General features: G+C 41.4%; 1 protein-coding gene across 1 annotated transcript; it reads left to right on the top strand.

Annotated features, from left to right (window-relative positions):
• Nucleotides 1-1299: 1299 nt before the first annotated feature.
• LOC139447322 (polypeptide N-acetylgalactosaminyltransferase 13-like) lies at nt 1300-10606 on the top strand. The gene is made up of 11 exons (XM_071228623.1): nt 1300-2167; nt 3255-3399; nt 3657-3823; nt 4513-4677; nt 5336-5549; nt 5922-6039; nt 6882-7067; nt 7442-7573; nt 8028-8120; nt 8937-9062; nt 10376-10606. Exons 1-11 carry the CDS (start codon nt 1657-1659, stop codon nt 10514-10516), a joined length of 1998 nt encoding a protein of 665 aa, XP_071084724.1. The 5' UTR covers nt 1300-1656; the 3' UTR covers nt 10517-10606.
• The last annotated feature ends 10634 nt before the right edge of the window (nt 10607-21240 follow it).

Genomic DNA, 21240 nt, shown 5'->3' with positions numbered 1-21240 from the left:
CACAAACTATGTTCCTATATGCGTTGTACTTATAATCCGAATTCTGAATAAGAATGCAATATGAACGTCTCAGCGTGTTTGCTATGGATAAATAATGAAAGCTGTTGGTCCCTGTTAAATGTATTGATGTTCTCTCTAAGATCTCCTCAAATAGTTTATGCTATAATCTGTAAGATGAAATTGGGGCGCTAAACAATATGCTGGGAAATGTTATTATAGATAAAATGTTAAAACTAGATACTATTTATGTGAAACTTCACCCTGAAATAATATCAAAGTATAAGATATTGAATAGTAGTAATCTCCAATTTCATCAACGGTATCTGAGTGACAAAGAAAAATTGAATAATTATTATACTTGTACATATCACGAACATGTATGACTACATGTACTCGTATGTTCCATGATTTAGTTTAGCTGTTTAAGCGTATACACTCTCGACTGTTCGACCCTGACTAAGAGCGACCAAACCCGTTCATTTATCAAAGAAAGCCATTGCAAATGCACAGTCCATTGTACGATTTCGACTTTATCAGGAGAACGTGTTTAAGTGTCACTATCAAATAGTGACGAGGTGTCTCCGGTTTAGACATGGTGATCAATATCAAGATAATGATATTTGCGAAACTTGGAATTGGTACACACGACAAGCGTATTTAATCGGCGGAATATATGTAAATAAGGTCACCATTTTTGTTCATATCATTTTGTAAATGGATTCAACACGATAACAATATCAACGAAGTAGTGTTTGTACTATAATGATGATCGCATGTATTCAGTTGTTCGCGCTTTCTTTGTATGACCAACAACAAATGTGAACACGATCCATCAGGGTTGTGGTGAACACCAGTCTGCATCCACTGCCGTCGCTAAGAACACTCTCTGGAAGTATGTAACACGTGCACTGTTCAATTGCCGTATCACATGTTATCGACAAGCCATCTGAAATTTATACCCGTGCTCTGATCGAAGACTCATTGTATGATCTGACATCTGCTACAAACGCTGACAAGGCCCTCAAGGTGATATCTCAAAAACCAAAAATATATTTTTTTCAGGAAGCTCCAAGCAGATCGTACCTTGTCTTATAGTAGATATACAATTACATCGCACTTGTTAGTTATTATGCTGCAAGATGAGAACAACTGATAATTATACTGCTTTAAAATAATAACTATCCCTTTGCAAAAACATATATGCAGTCAGGATGTTTGAAATGGTCCCTACTGCGAAACGCCATGCCTACAATGACCATGTCCATTAAATTGAGGTCTCATAATGGCACATATCTACAGGCAACTGGTAATTATATTTACGACCTAACCTCTATGATTTTTTCACGAGGACTCTAAGTCGGATTCGTGAAGAGGTATGATCTATTCGACATGTGGATTATTTCGACTTAAGGTAAAAGAACTCCGTGAGTACTCATATCTTTTAATGTTTGACACTCACAGCACTCTGTACAGAAAGAGACGATGCCCCATGATGAAGATGTCCCCAAGATATGTTCCAGTATACATATGATGCTTGTGAGGGACGGGCACAGTCCCCGTGTCGTCCCTGTATGTATAGTGATCTGACCTGCGCCATTACTCACATCCCAGCTGACTTGAAGCTGGTGTAAGACACATCCTACAACACACCATAACATGAGGCGATCGCGGCGTCGGGTGGTCAAGGCTTTTGTGTTATGTATGTCGTTGTTATTTTTATATATCACCAGATCATTGGTGCAAACTGTAGATTACCAAGTTTCAAAAGATTCCAGTATCGTTGCGAATATATTTGTCCAAAGTGACGTGAAAGCTGCGTACAAACCGGATGAAATCGATGCGGTGGTAAAAGATGTTGATAGGAATACAGGCAATATGCAAGTTGCTGGACCGAGGAAGTATGTGAATCGCACAGGTATCAAGCACAGGGGACATGGGAATATATCCACCCTTGGAACCGCTATAGAATCAGTGGTTAAAAACATCCAGAAACATGTACCACAGGATAGGGTGGAAGACCAGCAGAAACATGTACCATCTGACAGGATGGTAGAGCAACAGATTCATAACCCATACGATGAGGAGTATTATGTGGAGGAGTACGGAGGAGAAGACAGTGATGTAACGTATCCGCCGTTCGTGGAGCACAGTCCGGAGAATGGTCCAGGTAAGGGAACGGATTTAGTTGCTGCTGCAAATTCGATACCTTACACGGATATTAAGGAAGATAATATATGGATGTCAACTTCTTTATTATGAGGAACACAGCGTTTAGGAGTATATGCTTACTCCTTCATCAGGTGTTCCTCATAATATAGAAGTTGACATCCATATACTCTCTTCCTTGCGTGAATCACTTCTAAATGCCTTTCAAAGACCTACACGGACACTGATTACATTTTGTAATGATATTTTATATCTATATCTATTCCATATCTGACATTGTATTATCCGTGCCTGATTCGGCACCATATCAATGTTCCAATTCATCAAGGCCGTCTTCAGTAAAATGTATGACATTGTTTGCCGTACTGCTTGTATGTGTACATTTTAATCTTCACGTTCAGTTCTCATTGACACGGAGAATAGCCTTTCTATCCCAGGTGAACAGACTGACGCATTGTTTTTCAAGGTTGGAAGACTAATGCACTGCAGAAAAGCTGGGTTGATCATGCTGCATTGTTTATCCTGATGCATTTATGAATAAATTATATATTGTAATCCTTGGTGAATGGATTTGTGCATTTCCTGCGAGATGGATTCTGAATGGTGGACTTTTGTGTTGAACAATTTCTCTTGAAAGACAATGATTAACAGACTACTTATCAAAGGGGAACTGGGTAACAGAATACTATCCAGGATAGTTGGGTGATGCATTTTCATCCAAGTGAGTGAGTAAAATTTAACGTCAAATCGGCAATATTTCAGCCATATCGTGACGAAACAGTTATATCAAGATTGTATAAAAACTGTCAACGATGGACATTATAATAACTAGATTATCCGATTTAGAAGTAAAACTTGTTGCGCAAACAATTAAAAGAATAACCTAGGATTCAACAACACAATATAAAAAGGGGATATAGATCACCAGCAACCAAAGTTAGGCCACCATACTAGGGACTGTGGGGACTGACGATACTTCTGCTACCTACACGGTTCCGCATTTGTATCCAAAGAGTATTGGGTAGTGCACTGTAATCTGCGTTTCGGGACAGGGAATATTAGCAGAGTGCCTTACGATGTCATTCCAGGTGAATGGGGAAATGCTGTTCACTACAAGACTACTGGGAAGGAGTATTATGAGGATGCGGAGGGAAGGAGGAGAAACAGCTTCAACCAGTTGGTGAGCGATCGCATCTCAGTACGACGGCGTCTACCAGATAACAGGCAGGAAGAGTACGTATCTCAGGAATGGCATCTTCACCTACATCCTCTCCTGCAGAAGCAGTATTATCACATATTGTGTGATGTCAAAATGTATCATAGTTTGTTGGTTATATTTTAACATTGCACCTGAGCATGTATTAAATCTGTTTTTGCTTCTATCGCTGTTCAATTCCTGGGAATAGCAAATTTTGAATAGTTTATCCGTAGATATGTTATGGATTTTAAATTCGGGTTTTCAACTTATACTATCCACCGTATATGCCCAGATGCAAGTCACGTGTGTATCCAGTCGATCTACCTCCAGCTAGTGTCATCATCTGCTTCCATAACGAGGCTTGGTCCACACTCCTGAGATCTGTTCACAGCGTCCTTGACCGCTCGCCTGCACATCTAATAAAAGAAATAGTTCTAGTTGACGATGCATCTACTCAAGGTATACTGCAGAGGAACATGTTAATGAGTCCATTACATCGTCATCGAAAACGGGAAAATAAAATAATTCATGTTGACGTTTTGCTTTGATTCCATAAAGGAGCTTGATCTAATCTCCACAGATATATTGACCGTGTCCTCAACATCTGTCTAGTAGACGATGCATGCTTCCACACATGTGTCAATATCTTACAATAGTAAGGCATTTGCATCCATAGAAAGAAGCACACCTGGTACAAGTCACTTCCAGCTGACGTTTCTACTCTTGACCCAGGCTGTAGTCCTGTCGCGAACGGGCAGTGTAACCTACGATCATAGGTTTCTGACGTGCACATAGGAAGCAAGTCTGCACGGCGAACTGCTACGCCTTTGACGACGATGCCACTCGTGCCCAATCCCATATCAAGCTGACTTAATGCGATACAATCGGGATTACACACAAATAACTCATTGATAGTTCATTTTAGCATATGATCCTGTTTCCATAAAACATAGTTTCGCTAGATCACAACAAGGTGTGACGCTTCCTTATGGACGAGTGAGTGGACACACGTGTGAACAGTCCCTACCTCTGTTGGGGTCCATGTGGATTGAATGCTAAAATTACCTGATAATAATGGCACTAACAAGCACACAAGTATACGAAGCACAGTACGGTTCTCACCGTTCTATTCTTGTATTTCACTTCAGATCACCTCATGGCGCCTTTGAAAAAATACATGGCAAAACTGGGAAAGGTGAAGATTGTCAGACTCAGGAAACAGCGAGGCCTAATAAGAGCGAGACTCATTGGAAATGAAGTGGCTGCTGGACCAGTACTGGTGTTTCTCGACTCTCATATAGAATGTTTTCCAGGTAAACATATATGTTCATAGCAGTAGTACTGGTGCTGGTTATAAATCAAAATAGGGATGAAATGGATTGGAAATTAGATTGTCCCAAGGGAAATTGGTATATGTATGAATCAACGACTTTATGGTGGACAAAGATAGTAACGGATAACAACTTCTTTCTTACACTGTAATAGCAACATTTATGGACAATCAGTATTGCTTGAAAGTGGCGTATTACAGAATTATAAAGAAATTGTGCTCCATAATTCTTTTGTCCACCTTGTCGTCCGTCAACTTCAAGAAAGGACTATCAAACCAAACGAATTCATAATTGTAAATATACGAAGAGAATCATACCTGAAGTACTTTTCAAATCAAAGTTTTGAAAAAAGACTAAAAGACACACATACACACATGACCAGGTATAGATTTACCGTATCAACGGTAACACATTCTACAGACAAACATACACGTGCATATGGACACACAGACACACAGACACACACACACACACACACACACACTCAAACTCAAACTCACACACTCACACTCACACACACACACACACACAAACACACTCACTCACACGAACACTCACACGAACACACACACACACACACACACACACACACAAACACTAATTTCTTGATATCATACCAACATTTGTTTCGTGTTTCTAGGTTGGTTAGAGCCACAACTCGATCGTATCCGGACGAACCCGAGGAATGTCCCCTTTCCACATATCCATGTTATAAGCTCGGAGAACTTCGGGACGGGCATGACGAGCAAGTTGAGGCACTTTGGGGTATTTAACTGGAAGATGCTTCTCTTCAACTGGGGGAATATCAGCAACAAGAGTAGGAGCCAGATGACGTCACCTGTTGGTCCAATTAGGTACCTTGTTTTACCTTCATATGTGCATAATTGATTGTGATTGTGACCCATGAAGTCCACTAATGTCTGAAACAGTTGTTTGTGGACTCCTACTTGAGAACAATGTCTGGAAAACGTCAAATCCTATTGTTATCACAAGACTGAGAAAATGTAAATGCCTGACACCTGTAACGTACGTCGTGACTTAAGCCAGCTTTACAAGACGGCTAGAGTTCCATGTACGCAGGCTTCGAATGTGTTTTGGGGACATCGAAATCAACAATGCTTAAAGTTTTCGCAACACCTCCAGTTTTTTCTCCCTGTTATATAATATGGATATGTATCGTGTTGGTTTTCCAGTGATGATAAATGTGACATTTGATTGATTTTCAGATCCCCTACAATGCCTGGTGGATTGTTTGCTATAGACAAACAGTGGTTCACAACTCTGGGAACGTATGACCCGGGACTCTTGTACTGGGGTGGAGAGAACATAGAACTTTCTTTCAAAGTACGTTTCGCTGTATTGTATTACAAAGGGTTGAGGTGATCGGTCTGTTTCCACCCGAGGAACGAGATTAAAGGAAAAAAATATAATTTTACAAGGTTTTTTTTATTTTGATTATTATCACCAACATTATATGATTTTAACCTTAAAAACTGCATGGATGCATTGAATATGTAGACATTTGAAACGGGACCCGTTCTGACGTCAGTGACTAATAATGATTCATAAATGGCTACAAACCGCCTCCGTGGTCTAGTGGTAGAGCGTCCGCCCGGGGAGGGGAAGGTCCAGGGTTCGATCCCCGGCCGCGTCATACCAAAAGACGTTAAAAGGTGGTACTTGTTGTTACCCTGTCTGGCGCTCGGCATTAAGGGACTAAAACAAGGACTGGTCAGTATATGGTGTCTGAGTTGGGTATTCATGTTAAACTGCGGCATGGTATCTCAGTGAGCTAGCACTATCAATCGGCATCAGTCCGGACTAGTACAAGCAGCCACACAAACGCACACACGTACATGTACGTCGCTATATAAGTGCAATAATCTTGGACGCGACGTTAAACCCCTTTTCACCTCACCTCATTGTGAAACTAATCTTGCTATAAGCAAACTATGCTTGTAAGAGGCGAGTAACGGGATCGGGTGGTCAGACTCTGACCCCGTTGACGCATGTCATCGCATCCCATTTGCGAAGATCGATGACCATGACGTCAACCACTGAATTGTCAGTTCCAGACTCGATTATTTACAGAGCGCCGTCATATAACTGGAATTTTGCTGACCGTGAAGTTAAACAAAAAACAAACAAACACAAGATAAATGTCCATGACATCTCCCTTGTTTCAGACATGGATGTGTAACGGAACTCTGGAGCTCCTTCCTTGTTCGCACGTGGGGCACATCTTCCGTAGTAAGAATCCTGTGAAGTGGGAGGGAGGCGGGAACCCTATCTTGACCAACTCCATGAGAGTTGCAGAAGTCTGGCTCGATGAATACAAGTACTTGTTCTACGAACAAACTTCACTCCTCCAGGTGAATTACATGGACCAGAGTCTCTTGTAAAATATTGGGAAATTTCATTTTGAAAACAAATGCAGCTTAATGCAGTTGAACTGTTTATTTATTTTATGGTATGTGTCCACGTATTGCACGTTCGTTTTAGGATGTCCTGCCATGCAATACAAGGTGTTGTCCTTAGCAATGTGTGAGAAACGGGTGTTTGAATTGTCTCTTTGCCATAACTCTCTGAATCTAATACCTCGACAACTGTTGGCTTAGGGCAATGAGTACAAGTGATTAAAGATAACGTTATTATTAAAGCTGACATGACCTGGAATGCCCCTTTGTATCTATTTAATACGACATCGTGCCAGTTCAGTACGTTACAGCGCATGTCTTTCTTGCAGGGATTACACAACTATGGTGACATTACTGACCGGAAGAAACTGCGGGATAGTCTTCATTGTCATGACTTCCGCTGGTATATAGAAAATGTCTACCCGGAGTGTCCGTTTCCGGGACTATTAAATGTGGGAGAGGTAAGAGCGCTTCCTTCAACGTTTGAATATGTCTCTCTTGTCTGGTATACACTTTTCTAATGACATCAGATATGCACCAAATAAGCTAACATGTATTGTTTTCAAGAAGATCTTACCTTCAATACATGCTTCTGGACGCAAATTCGACAATTAGTGAATCACAGCATTATGACCCCCCAGTTATACAATTCTTTTGACTTGGATAGCAAAGATGATTGGTCCTTAATTACTGATGCCTTTGCTATGGGACGGTGGGGTAACTTGTGGTTATGGCGACATTAGTTCAGTGGTTGAAGCCCATTTCTGGTTTCAACAATAATACTGCTGGCAAACTCACTCACCCACCTTGATTTATCTGACTGTATTGTAATTGGTCATGTAAACAAACAATATATAAAGCGTGAGTCATTGATGAAAATCTTAAGAAATGAAGTGACCATTTCCTTTTTCACAGATTCGCAGCATTTCCAACCCAACATTGTGTCTAGATTCTGCAGGAAGGAGAACCCCAGCCCTCGTCCCTTGTCACGGGATTGGCGGGAACCAGGTTTGTAAATGTAGCTACTTGCCTTATCACGGGATTGGCGGGTACAAGGTCTGTAAATGTAGCCACTTGCCTTCTCACGGGATTGGCGGGTACAAGGTCTGTAAATAAAGCTACTTGCTTTGTCACGTGATAAGTGGGAACCAGGTCTGTAAATGTAGCCACTTGCCTTGTCACGGGATTGGCGGGTACAAGGTCCGTAAATAAAGCTACTTGCCTTGTCACGAGATTGGCGGGTACAAGGTCCGTAAATAAAGCTACTTGCCTTGTCACGGGATTAGTGGGAACCAGGTCTGTAAATGTAGCTACTTGCTTTCTCACGGGATTGGCGGGAACCAGGTCTGTAAATGTAGCTACTTGCCTTGTCACGAGATTGGCGGGTACAAGGTCTGTAAATAAAGCTACTTGCCTTGTCACGAGATTGGCGGGTACAAGGTCCGTAAATAAAGCTACTTGCCTTGTCACGGGATTAGTGGGAACCAGGTCTGTAAATGTAGCTACTTGCCTTCTCACGGGATTGGCGGGAACCAGGTCTGTAAATGTAGCTACTTGCTTTCTTCCAAAATCGTGTAATTAAAGTTATGATATCGCAACGTTGGCGCAATACACACGATTGTAATGAACATTGTTACATTGTATATCAAACCATTATTACAGAGGAGGTACCTTTTTATCAGACATTTCCATTTCCAACTTCTTCATTCAAACAACATTCATAATAGAAGATGAAAATAATAGTTGATATTTTTCTTCGCGAATCAGGTATTCGAGAATTTTTGTTAATATTTTTTCTAGTGAATATTTCATGGTTATATACAGTTATGGCAGCTGCTCCCGTCTGGAAAACTGCAGGGTTCCAATGATCAGCGACTTTGTATCAAGTCCGGCGAACTAATACAAGACAAGTGCTTCCACGACAGCATTGGGAAGTGGACATACACGGAAGTAAGTAGATACAGCTGGACCATTTGGTCTAATGGAGATTGGTATGTCAGTCTGGACAATATAGCTCACCAATGAACACGCATCGATATTGCCTGTCCTACCACTTTAAGCTCGTATACCATAACATAACTGAATAACTGTTCAAGGCTGCGTTAGACAAACTCACTCACTCATGCTGTATGGATGACGTCATTCTTGCATCAAATGATTGTTGTATTCACACTATATTACTATGTTCAGACCAAGGGTGAAAATTATCATCATACTTGCGATCACAGGTTCTCTTATACCTATTTAATATCAATAAGCAATGTGCTTTTATGAAACCTATTATAATGCCTACCGACAAGCAAAACAATTACTCATTTCAAACTATTATAAACTAATTTGTAACTCGGTGAAAATCCGAGTAGGAATGGATCTTCAACAACCCATGTTTGTCGTAAGAGGCGACGAGCGGATGGTCATTATCACTGACTTATAATTAGTTGATGCATGTCATCGTATCTCATTGCGTAGAGCAAAGCTCATGATGTCAATCACAGCACTGGCAGGTCCAGACTTGATAATTCACAGACCGCCGTAATATAGCTGTAATATTGCTGAGTGCGAGTTTAAAAAACAAAAAAAACGAACACAATGTAATTTGTAATGCGTACGTTTACTTTCTGTAAGGGGGGCACGGGTGGCCCAGTCGTCTAAGGCGCCGCGATTCGCTGTGCAGAGTTGCGTCCCTTGGGCACACCAGAAACCTATGATTCTGGGTTCGAGTCCCGGTTCGCCCCGATTACGTTTCTAGGTTTGTCAGCACCATACCCGTGCTCGTGGGTTTCACCGAAGTGGTAAACGTCTGAGACCTGCATCATTTCGGGCTTTCCTCCCACATTAAGCTGACATGCCGCGATATAACTGGAATACTGTTAAAAGCGGCTTTAAACCCAACTCACTCACTCACTACTTTCTGTAAGATGTAGACGTGTACAGTATGGTTAAGTTGCATGAGAGCGTTGTGGTACCAATGCGACGTGCTAGTATCTGCTAAAAGTACACGTCTCATTGAAGGAATAAAGAGGTCGATATCCATCAGTCAGATCTGTCTTCAGCAAACAGCATCACTACGACGGACATACGTAAACCATATTTTTTCAATTGCTGATCTCGAAGTTACCTCAATGTCCACAATGCATGTTTGATACCTACATACGTTATTGCAGTCTTCAACCTAACGGGACTCCAGCCCATTGCTTCCGCTTGTCTACAAGACATGCTTGTCCCGGAGCGTCTTAACACTATATTCTCGTATCTACTTTCAGGACAGAAGCCTCCAGCTTAGAGAGTTAAATGTCTGCTTAACAGTTGGAGACCGTTCCAACATTGTGATGAAAACCTGCAACGGGAAGATGAATCAGAAATGGGCCTTTGGAAAATCTAAATTTAGGCTTAAAAATCGATAGCGTAATCAATAATAATAAGATAGATGTCTTGTCAATAACCGAGTTATGGGTTTCCTGGAATGTATGGTTTTTTATATGTAATAAAGTGAAATCGGGTGTGTATTCGCTGTTCTCCGTGGAATATTGGGAAGAAGGGTAAATAACTTTCAAATTCGAAATGTCAACGCGAGAAAATAATTCCTGTCGAGCTTCTGCCGAAACAGTTTATGACAAGGGTAAAAAGGAAACTATTGGTGTAAATTATGTGAACTGAAAATAGTTCCAGATTGGTGTAACGTCTTATAATTATTATGAATCATTTGGATTGGGGGGCGGGGGGGGGGGGGGGGGGGGGTTTGTTGTTTTACGCCGTACTCAGCAATATTCCAGCTATATGACGGCGGTCTGTACATAATCGAGTCTGGACCAGACAATTCAGTGATTGATGTCATGAGCATCGAATCACGCAATTGGGATACGATGACATGCTTCAACCATGTCAGCGAGCCTGACCACCCTATCCCGTTAGTCGCCTCTTAAGACAAGCATAGTCGCCTTAAACGGTAAGAATGGATTGCTGAAGACCTATTCTATCCCGGATCTTCACGGGTCACTTAAAGGGGATGGGGTGCATCATTGTAATGTTAAATGCAGTGTAATGCGCAATAGGAAAATTGTAATTGTAAAATTATTCAAAAATGTTAAAAATCAAGTAGACTGTTATACTGAAACGTTGTTACTGGAGTACTAATGTATCTTCTTGGCTTTGCCTATGCGTGCGGGACCAGTGAAGATCCGGGGTACAATAGGTCTTCAGCAACCCATTCTTGTCTTAAAAGGCGATTATGCTTGTCGTAAGAGGCGACTAACGGGATCGGGTAGTATAGCTGGTTGACTTGGTTGATACATGTCATCGCATTCCACTTGCGTGATGATCGATGCTCAAGATGTCAATCGCTGAATTGTCTGGTCCATGGTCGATTATTTACAGACTACCATCATATAGCTTGAATATTGCTGAGTGTGGCGGTACAGAACAAACTAACTAACTAACTAACTATACCTTCAGTGGAGAGCTACAGTTGTCGACATGTCAACCCAGCAGATGTGAGTCAGTGAGTGAGTAATAGTTTTACGACGTTTTTAGCACTGCTCCAGCCATATCACGTCGGTGGACAAAACATAATGGGTTCATACATTGTACCAATTTTGGGAATCGAACCCGAACCTTCGAGACGAACGAATGTTCAACCACAAGGCTACTCCATCCCGAGCAGATAGTGTAGGGCCCTTCGGTCATGCATACAACACGATCAACGAATTATTGGTCAACATATGTTTTCCGGTTCGTACGAAAATCATTAAACTATTTTCATATTCTATCAATATGAAAAGTGTAGGTAACCACACGTATTTACCTATATTCATCATCCTCCTGCGCTTGTTGGAATAGCGCCGCCATCTAACCTTGGACTGCAGGCAGCCTTATTATGGGCCTTGATTAGAGGGGACTGAACAAGGTATGCACAATACCATTGATTTTCAGCATAAAATAACGTTTATGCTCTACTGGTTTTATGGGACTACATTATTCCCATGTTTCATGTCCCCAGTCTAGCCTGTCAAGCCACATTGAGGGAACTATTGTGATACATGAAAAGCACAAAACACACTAACAGTAAACATCAATGTTTTATTGTCACACAGGAAAATATACAGGACTAAGTACAAGGACAGGTGCATGAAACATGTTGACATGCATCAATACAGAGTACCATCAATACATGAACCCCAAAAAATTGTGTAATCAGTGATTATTAAACCAATTTCATATTTACACTATTTATTGTAAAACAACGATTTGAATTACCTTAATAGTCATTATGTCAACGCTGAGAATAAATTGTTTTCAATACTGTATATCTTCGTATTGATGTTGATATGCTAATTTTCCAATTTGCTTTTCGTAAATCCATCGACAACTGTACTTCTGTTGAATGGAAATGAGATGGCTGCGACAAATGTAACTCATGCATTTTTTTACGTTGCTGAACCTTTGATTAACAATATGTATCTTGAGTTTACCGTTAAAAGAGTATCACCAAAACGTAGTTTAGATCAAGAATAGTTTAATACTTGCTAAGTGCCTATAATATCACAGAATGTGGATCCAATAACAACGAGTGCAATATATGTATGTAGGTTATGGCTAAATTTACAAAGGTGTTTTGATAATCAAACACACCCTAGTGGAACTAGGAATGTGGTTTTAACAAAACTATTGATTTACATCAGTCCTGAGTTTTAAGGTTCTGCATATTATATTTCAATTTCTATGTGTACAATATATATCGATACCTCAATGATAGAACGTCTACATGGGAAGCGGAAGGTCGATCCTTCGATCCCCTGGTTCGATCAATGTGCATGCGCCCGACGTAAAGCCCAATTACTTTACGCCCAACCTTACTGCATTTTGATGTACTGATTTGAATTATTAGTCATCTGAATATAGTTTGCATTGACTAAATTGTCAAACGACGTGCGTCATGAATACAATATATATATGATCGCCTACAACATACGACTTGCTCAACAGGAATTTACAATGATATATCCATAAATTACTAACGCTCATTACACTGTCAGCGTGTGTGCCATATGGACAGCCTGCAATGAATTCTGCCTCGCAGAATATACATCATGTCACTTAACCTTGCCTAAAATCGAAAAATTGATTTTTTTGTGTGTGGCGACAACTGGTGTATGGCCGTCCACTATCGCAAAAAACAGCCGATGTATCCATCCTATTGTGAGCGTGTAATGGAGAGGTGATGAACATTCATACATAGAAGTACACACGTGTACGTTATGTTTTTTCTGCTTATGATAACTGTACGCTGTTGGGCTTTGGCAATAAAGCAGTAGTGGAAAAATGCAGACATATTTCCTTTGGTAAGACCTTTAACGTTTGCAATATTTTCAAAATGCATATCATTTTAATAATATAAAGCGGCCCAAGATACGGGTCATTAAGGTATTAGTGTTATGTGTAATTATTTCTGTACACAATTAGATCCCTGATACAAACAGCCGATAAACAGTTGACTTTTGAAATACCAGGACTCAAACACGGGAATTCACCAAGGGGGCTCGCAATAATGAACAAATTAACAGTCAGGAATAGAATTAGTTGAATGGAGTGTAAACAATGAACATCATGTTTCTGTGGGGAGATATATGAATGGCACAGTGATCCTTCACAAGAATTCGAAGCAAGGAAATATTTCAATCCTCGCTTGGCACCAGAAGGGGGTTCACAGCGTTTGGAGGCAGCCAGAAGGATGTACACACAGCGATAGGAGACAGTGTGTAGAATGTGCACTTAGCAGTCAAACACACAGCCAGAAGAATGTGCACACAGCGGTAAGACACAACCAGAAGGATATACACACAGCATTAAGAGAGAGCAGGAGGGGTACACACAGCAGTCAGAGAGAGCAGGAGGGGTACACACAGCAGTCAGAGAGAGCAGGAGGGGTACACACAGCAGTCAGAGAGAGCAGGAGGGGTACACACAGCAGTCAGAGAGAGCAGGAGGGGTACACACAGCAGTCAGAGAGAGCAGGAGGGGTACACACAGCAGTCAGAGAGAGCAGAAGGGGTACACACAGCAGTCAGAGAGAGCAGGAGGGGTACACACAGCAGTCAGAGAGAGCACAAGGATGTACACACAGCAGTCAGAGAGAGCAGGAGGGGTACACACAGCAGTCAGAGAGAGCAGGAGGGGTACACACAGCAGTCAGGGAGAGCAGAAGGATGTACACACAGCAGTCAGAGAGAGCAGGAGGGGTACACACAGCAGTCAGAGAGAGCAGGAGGGGTACACACAGCAGTCAGAGAGAGCAGAAGGATGTACACACAGCAGTCAGAGAGAGCAGGAGGGGTACACACAGCAGTCAGAGAGAGCAGAAGGATGTACACACAGTCAGAGACAGCAGAGGTACACTCTTCATTATAAGAACAGCACAGGTAGATTTTTAGTAAATTTATTGTACCTAATAAAGTCGATATATTGAATTAATTTTAATATCATGGATACAATTATGAAAATTTGGAGTTCGATAGTCACATGTTGTCGTTGTACAAAGGCATTGAAAATTATTCATTGTCATATCACATAAGGCCACAAGGTTGCGCTGAGTTCAGTTTTACGTGTGACCGCCCCGGGCAGCAATCACGGCTCTGTATCTCCTCGGCACTGACTGGGTAAGTGTACGAATTCTGTCCTGCTTCTGTCCTACGGAATTCTTCGCCATTCTGCTTGTAACCCGTTGGCCAGTTGTGGGAGTGTCTGCGGCATGTTTTGACGTTGACGTACACGTCGGTCGAGTACAACCCAGAGGTGTTTGATTCGGTTGAGATCAGGAGATCTCGACGGCCAGGGCAAGTCGCTGATGTTGGCATTATGAAAGTAGTCTGCCGTGACACGAGCAGTGTGCGTTGGAGCGTTGTCCTGTTGAAACAGCTCGCTATGGCGGTCAATGAATGGAAGATGATTAGGTCATGTAGTGATTTGCTGTCAAATATCTCTAAACCACAACCACGTCTGATCACGTGGTGTAGGACATGGCCCTCCACACCATGACACTACAGCCAACGAAATTGACGAATTCACGTACACAATGTGGGGCATTTCGACGACGATAAACACGTTGTCTTCCATCTCGCCGGTGAAGAAGAAATCGTGATTCATCGCTAAACCACACTCGTCTCCAGTTTCTCAAATTCCAAGGCTGTAGGGTATGGCACCAACGCAAGCGTCGGTGTCTATGGATCTGTTGCCTCGCGAAGATGGTTCCTGACAGCGTGGTCCAAAATCCTCCTCAAACCAGGGATGCGTCCTGCAGTCTCCGTAGCTGTGGCATTGCGATGACGTAGGTGGAACAGTCGAATGTAGCGATCCTGTGCAGGGGTGGCAACTGTGGGTCGGCCGGTTCTCGGGCGGTCTGCAGTGGAATTGAACTGTGTATATCTGTCACAGAGACGGCAAATGGTGCTGTGGTGGACGTTGAAGTGTCGTGCAACAGAAGACTGCGATTCTCCACTTTGGATACGTCTTATGGCGATGTTCCGATTGGCAGCGCTAAGTCTCGGCATTTTCCAACTTGAAAAATGTTGACAATTGAATGACAAATTATTGGCTTATGCTTGCATTTTCGTAGCCACAACCACGAGTTACAAATGTCATAACTTGCACGTGCATTTTGCTTTACTGTTTCCCTCCATGACATTTTCTAACAAGTGTGAAAACAATACCGTTTAAGACACTGCAAATCTACAATGACTTGTCAAATATCAGGCCACCAGCATTTTCCAATAATATAAATCCAATTTATATACCTGATTGTTTGTGTAGTCAGGATTAATGAACAACATACTACCTGTGCGTTTCTTGTTTTGAAGAGTGTATGTGCACACAGCAGTAAGAGACAGCCAGGAGGATGTACACTCTCTCGTCACTTAATTGCATATTTTAACGTCTGGGACTTTCCAAGTAGATATAGCCAGTATTAACGTTATACTGAACCCATTAGTGGTCAAACAAATGCATGGCTTCCTACCAGTCAACAGTCTAAAACATAATTATGTTTTTTTAAGAATTTTCTTCTTTTTCTCAACTCCCAGCCTCGCTTACTAACCACCCCCACCCCCTCCACAACGAATGTTTCACATGCTTTAATTTGACCTTGGGATCGTTTATACCTACCACCTTGATATTTCTGAATCTTGATTGGGCTGGGGATTAGACGTGAGAAAATAGCATTTAGTAAACTCTCATGAGTGATATGAACGGTGTGATGTGGTTTAAGGAAATGGGCTTTCAACATCGCCTTCAAGATGATTGCACTTAAAATGACCTATGACCTCTTGGTAGGACGCGACCAGGGGATCGAATCACCGATCTTCCGCTCTCCTAGCCATATTCCGCTGACTCGTCACGATATAGCTGAAATATTGCCGATGTGACGTCAAGCATTAACTCGCTCACTCATATTCCGTTAATGACGCTCCACAGTATGACGTCATGTCACGAGGTTCCGGTAACGTTGCGGAACTTCTCGTGTCTCTTTTGCCGAAAGCAATACACGACCTGTCGTAAACAGGAAATTAATAACTCAGTCTGACTTTCTATTTCAAAAACTCTGTATCTGTGGAAACGTGACGGCCAGTGTATGATTCTAGGCTACGTCTCTTCAACTTGGCAACATACTGACTTTACATTATATGTCGTTACACATGCATCCTCGTGTTCTCTGCAGTACTGGCAGCTGCTCCATTCGGGAGTCATGTGGCATCCAAATACCCAGAAGTGTGTGTGCAGGAAGGGGAGCTAACCCATGCCCAGTGCTGGGGAAACATGGCGGGCAACTGGACGTATACCGAGGTGTGTTCTTGATTTTTTCGAATTTTTAAACCATGTTATGACAATGGGTCGACCTGACGGTAGATATACAGAGTACTGTTTCGTGCCTGGTTTAGATATTCCCATACCCCAAAGAGGAAGACATTGTAAAACCCTTTAGTTTCCTCGTCATTGTGCGATTAATTTTCTAGGGAGTTTTCTGATGAGATTACGATGTCATGCAAGATGTCTGCTTCATGTGTCCATTTACCCTGTGAAGATCCGACTTAGAACTAGTCTTTCAGATGCAATGCATGTCCTAGGAGGTGACGTTAAATTGGGTTTAACGTCGCGTCCAAGGTTATTGCACTATTATAGCGACGTGCATGCACGTGTGTGTGTGTGTGTGTGTGTGTGTGTGTGTGTGTGTTAAGCTACTTGTACTAGTCCGGACTTATGCCGATTTATAGTGCTAGCCCATTGAGATACCATGCCGCAGTTTTAACATGAATACCCCACTCAGACACAGTATACTGACTCCGAGCCGATCAGTCCTTGTTTTAGCCACTTAATGCCGAGCGTCAGACAGGGTAACAACAAGTACCATTTTTAAACGTCTTTTGGTATGACGCGGCCGGGGATCGAACCCCGGACCTTCAGCTCTCCGGGCGGACGGTCTACCACTAGACCACGGAGGCGGTCTGTAGCCATTTATCATTATTAGTCATTGACTTCAGAACGGGTCCCGTTTCAAATGTCTACATATTCAATGCATCCATGCAGTTTTTTAAGGTTAAAATCATATATCTCCGGGCGGACGCTCTACCACTAGACCACGGAGGCGGTCGCATGCCCTTGGAGGCGACTAACAGGATCGGGAGGTCATGCTCGCTACCTTGTTGATGAATGTCATCTCGAATATAGATGAATGCTGCATTCAACAACAAACAAAGAAACAACATACTTTTAATATATCACCCCAATCGTCTCTGTCTATTCACAAATGTGTTACCGTCTAGGATTGTTGCTGCTCCACCGAAAACGGGATGACGTCATATTATACTGGAAGAAAAAGTGCCTATTCTGGCTATTTCAATATTTGTTAAACTGGTTGTTGGCAATGCATGCTTATACAAATAGGAATCATTAAGCATTTGCAGCTACTGGGTAAATCGGTCTTCGTCAATGTATGCATGTGAATATTCAAAGCGCTTATTGTTAACCTGCTAGGCAAAACATAGCAAGACATTTGTGAATGAAAAAACCCTTCACATCACCAAAACGTCAGGAATAAAACAGTTCCTATAAGCACGTTGATTAAGTTGAAGTTTATATTATACCTTTCAGGAGAAGAGCCTTCAGCTGGGAACAACAGACACATGTCTTACACTTGGAGCGAATACAACCCTTGTAATGAGTCCATGCAACAGGGATGCGAATCAAAGATGGATATTTGAGAAATCTAAATTTCAGCTTCAAAAAGCATAACAAATTTTATTTTCAACAATGTCTTAAATGTATGGGTTTTGATAAAATCTTTGTAAATAGTCATTCCCACTCATAACTTGAATCTGTCTTGTAAAGAAGGATGAAAATAAAAGCGACTAAATCCTTTCTCATGACACAAGTTCACTGGGCGATTCCATGTGTTTGTGATGATTGCCACCTATGGGGCAGGATACGCACACCTGGTATCATCACTATTTCATAGTGCCTCATAGGCACATGCTTATGATTAAGTCGGAATCTTATAGTGGACTGTCCTTTTTTGCAGTGAACTCTTTCTGCTTCTGGTAGCGCAGGATGTTAACTCCTTTTGAGGGGCCTTAGACGACTGGGTCCCCATTAAGAAGAATTTTACACGTGTGAGTGATGTAACGGTATATAACACCATTTGTTATCACGGTTTTACACGCATCATATGTTTTATTATATAAATATTTCAATTTATATTTTAAGTTGATGTGTAAGAACCAGTTTGTATATTCGTTAATGCACAATATGTGAAATACTCATATATGTGGCATGTTTGCCTTTATTGGGATATTCGCAGGACGTCGACCAATTGAACAAAATTATTTGCCCAACTTCCAATTGCTCCTCCTTTCGTGCTTAATCCGCTTAACTGATGTTGTTTTAACATATATAATCTTAGGGGGCATCTCATGAGCGATGGATAGAGTCATGTCTTTTTCCCCTACATTTTAAGAGGCTGAGATTTGTTTTCATTAAATTTCAAATTCAACATATGAAAAGAACGTAAACATATTCTCACTGTTCACTTAAACACTACAGATGTAGGTAATTTTAAAACAGATGATTGCAAATTGCAGTTTAATAAAGCATTTTTACATTATGAAGAACATATTTCACAACACCACATGCAACTAATGGCCAGTGCGCAGTTTTCTTCAGATTGGCAGATAACTGGTCAACTTGACATGTTTGTACTCACAGCTGCTCGAGGAATGTACATTTCAGTGGCTAAGATTGTTGATGATGGACATAAATAGCATAACTTTTAATGTTAACTTGTTGATGATGTTGATGATGTTGATGATTGACATAAATAGCATTACTTTTAATGTCAACTGACGAAGAAACGTTACCAAGCTGAAATTTGACTTTGGGTCTAAACCCCGAATAGCGTTACAAAATGGTTGAGAATCAATCGCCCAAACACAACCAAGATTATTTGCTCAATAATGAACATGCTACAGTACCAAGATTAATGGAACTTGAGTTTTAAATTGAAAATTTAACTGCACTAACAACATTCCCACCTACAAAGATGTGGATATAAAAGACACTTTTTACTGTTCATTCACACCCAAACCACTGGACAGTAGCATGCAAGATTAATTCGTCAACAGAAAGAACAGGCTGTTGGTCAAGAAGCAATGTATGATCACGTTCCAAGGAGTTTTGGTTACAGATTTGGGCAGACCGGGTGAAAGAGAGACAGGCCTAGTTGTGGCATACCTCTTGTCACCACCACCCAGGAAACTTTACAAGTGTATCCTTCATCTGCGAAATGATATTATCACTGTGATGTCATTAGCTAAGACACTCATCCTGTGAGTCTCTGGACAGTGTCCAGAAGACTGCGTGGGTATAATGTCAGAGAGTGCAGATCACTATGAGACGTGACAGCAATATGTCGAACCGTTTGGAGGTGGCAGTATCATTAGCAGCCCCGTCAAGGCTGTATCATTAGCCCTTCAATGTGGCATCATTAGTCCTGCAAAGCAGCATATGTAGTGCGGTCAATGCGGCATCATTAGTCCTGCAAAGCAGCATATGTAGCCAGGTCAATGCGGCATCATTAGTCCTGCAAAGCAGCATATGTAGCACGGTCAATGCGGCATCAGTGGTCCTTTAATGTGGCATGAGAGTCTTATCAATACAACATCTATAGCCAAGTCAAGAAAGATCTGAGGATATTGAAAGGAAGCATCACTGGACAGCATTACACTGACAAATCTCTCTGCACTGTTGTATTTCAGTTCTTGCAACAGAACAGGACAAACACTATTTCAACTAGACAACATCTTGCCTTGGCCAGTAAGGTTTGCTGTCAAATTAGATCTACAACTATGGTGTTTGAATGGGTTGGTGTTGTCACGTTACCAAAGTGAAATAGCACTTCTGTGTCTGAACTTGGTGGACGCTAGTGCGGCCAGGGGTGTAACTTAACAGTTTTCAGTCATACGAAATACGAACTGGCCAACAGGAGACATAGATAAAAGCATGATTTCAAGGTGTACTGCTTGATTCCAAAATTCGTATCTTAAATGTGAATACAAATTACAACTTACAGTCCGTTTGACTCCAAATGAGAACGATGAATTGCAAAATAACTCGAAATCCAGAAAAGTGTATGAAACGTCAATACGGTACTTGACCATGAATACCCTGTACCCAACAAAATCTGAATTTTGTTTATTTTAAGACCCATGACGGATGAAGTTCTTTAAGAAACTATCATGTAATTTTGTATAGAAATGTGTACATGACACGTAGGGGGGACAAACCGTGGAAGGAACAGCACAAGCACAGGGTACAGGGTATTCATGGTCAAGTACCGTATTGATGTTTCATACACTTTTCTGGATTTCAAGTTATTTTGCAATTCATCGTTCTCATTTGGAGTCAAACGGACTGTAGTAGACACTATTAGTTGTAAAACATTTGCAAATTCCATCTTGCAATGGAAATCGGATACCGGAGATATTGTCATTCGTATAATGCGTGTAGTTTGAGTTACCACAAGAGAGAGTGAAACATTGTACTATTTTCTTGATAAATAGTTCACATATTGAAGAAAAGCAATTCATAA

The sequence above is a fragment of the Haliotis cracherodii genome, unplaced genomic scaffold (assembly GCF_022045235.1).
Source record: "Haliotis cracherodii isolate W230 unplaced genomic scaffold, xgHalCrac1.p SCAF_7, whole genome shotgun sequence".
NCBI lineage: Eukaryota > Metazoa > Mollusca > Gastropoda > Lepetellida > Haliotidae > Haliotis > Haliotis cracherodii.
This window is presented reverse-complemented; position numbering and strand designations above follow the sequence as displayed.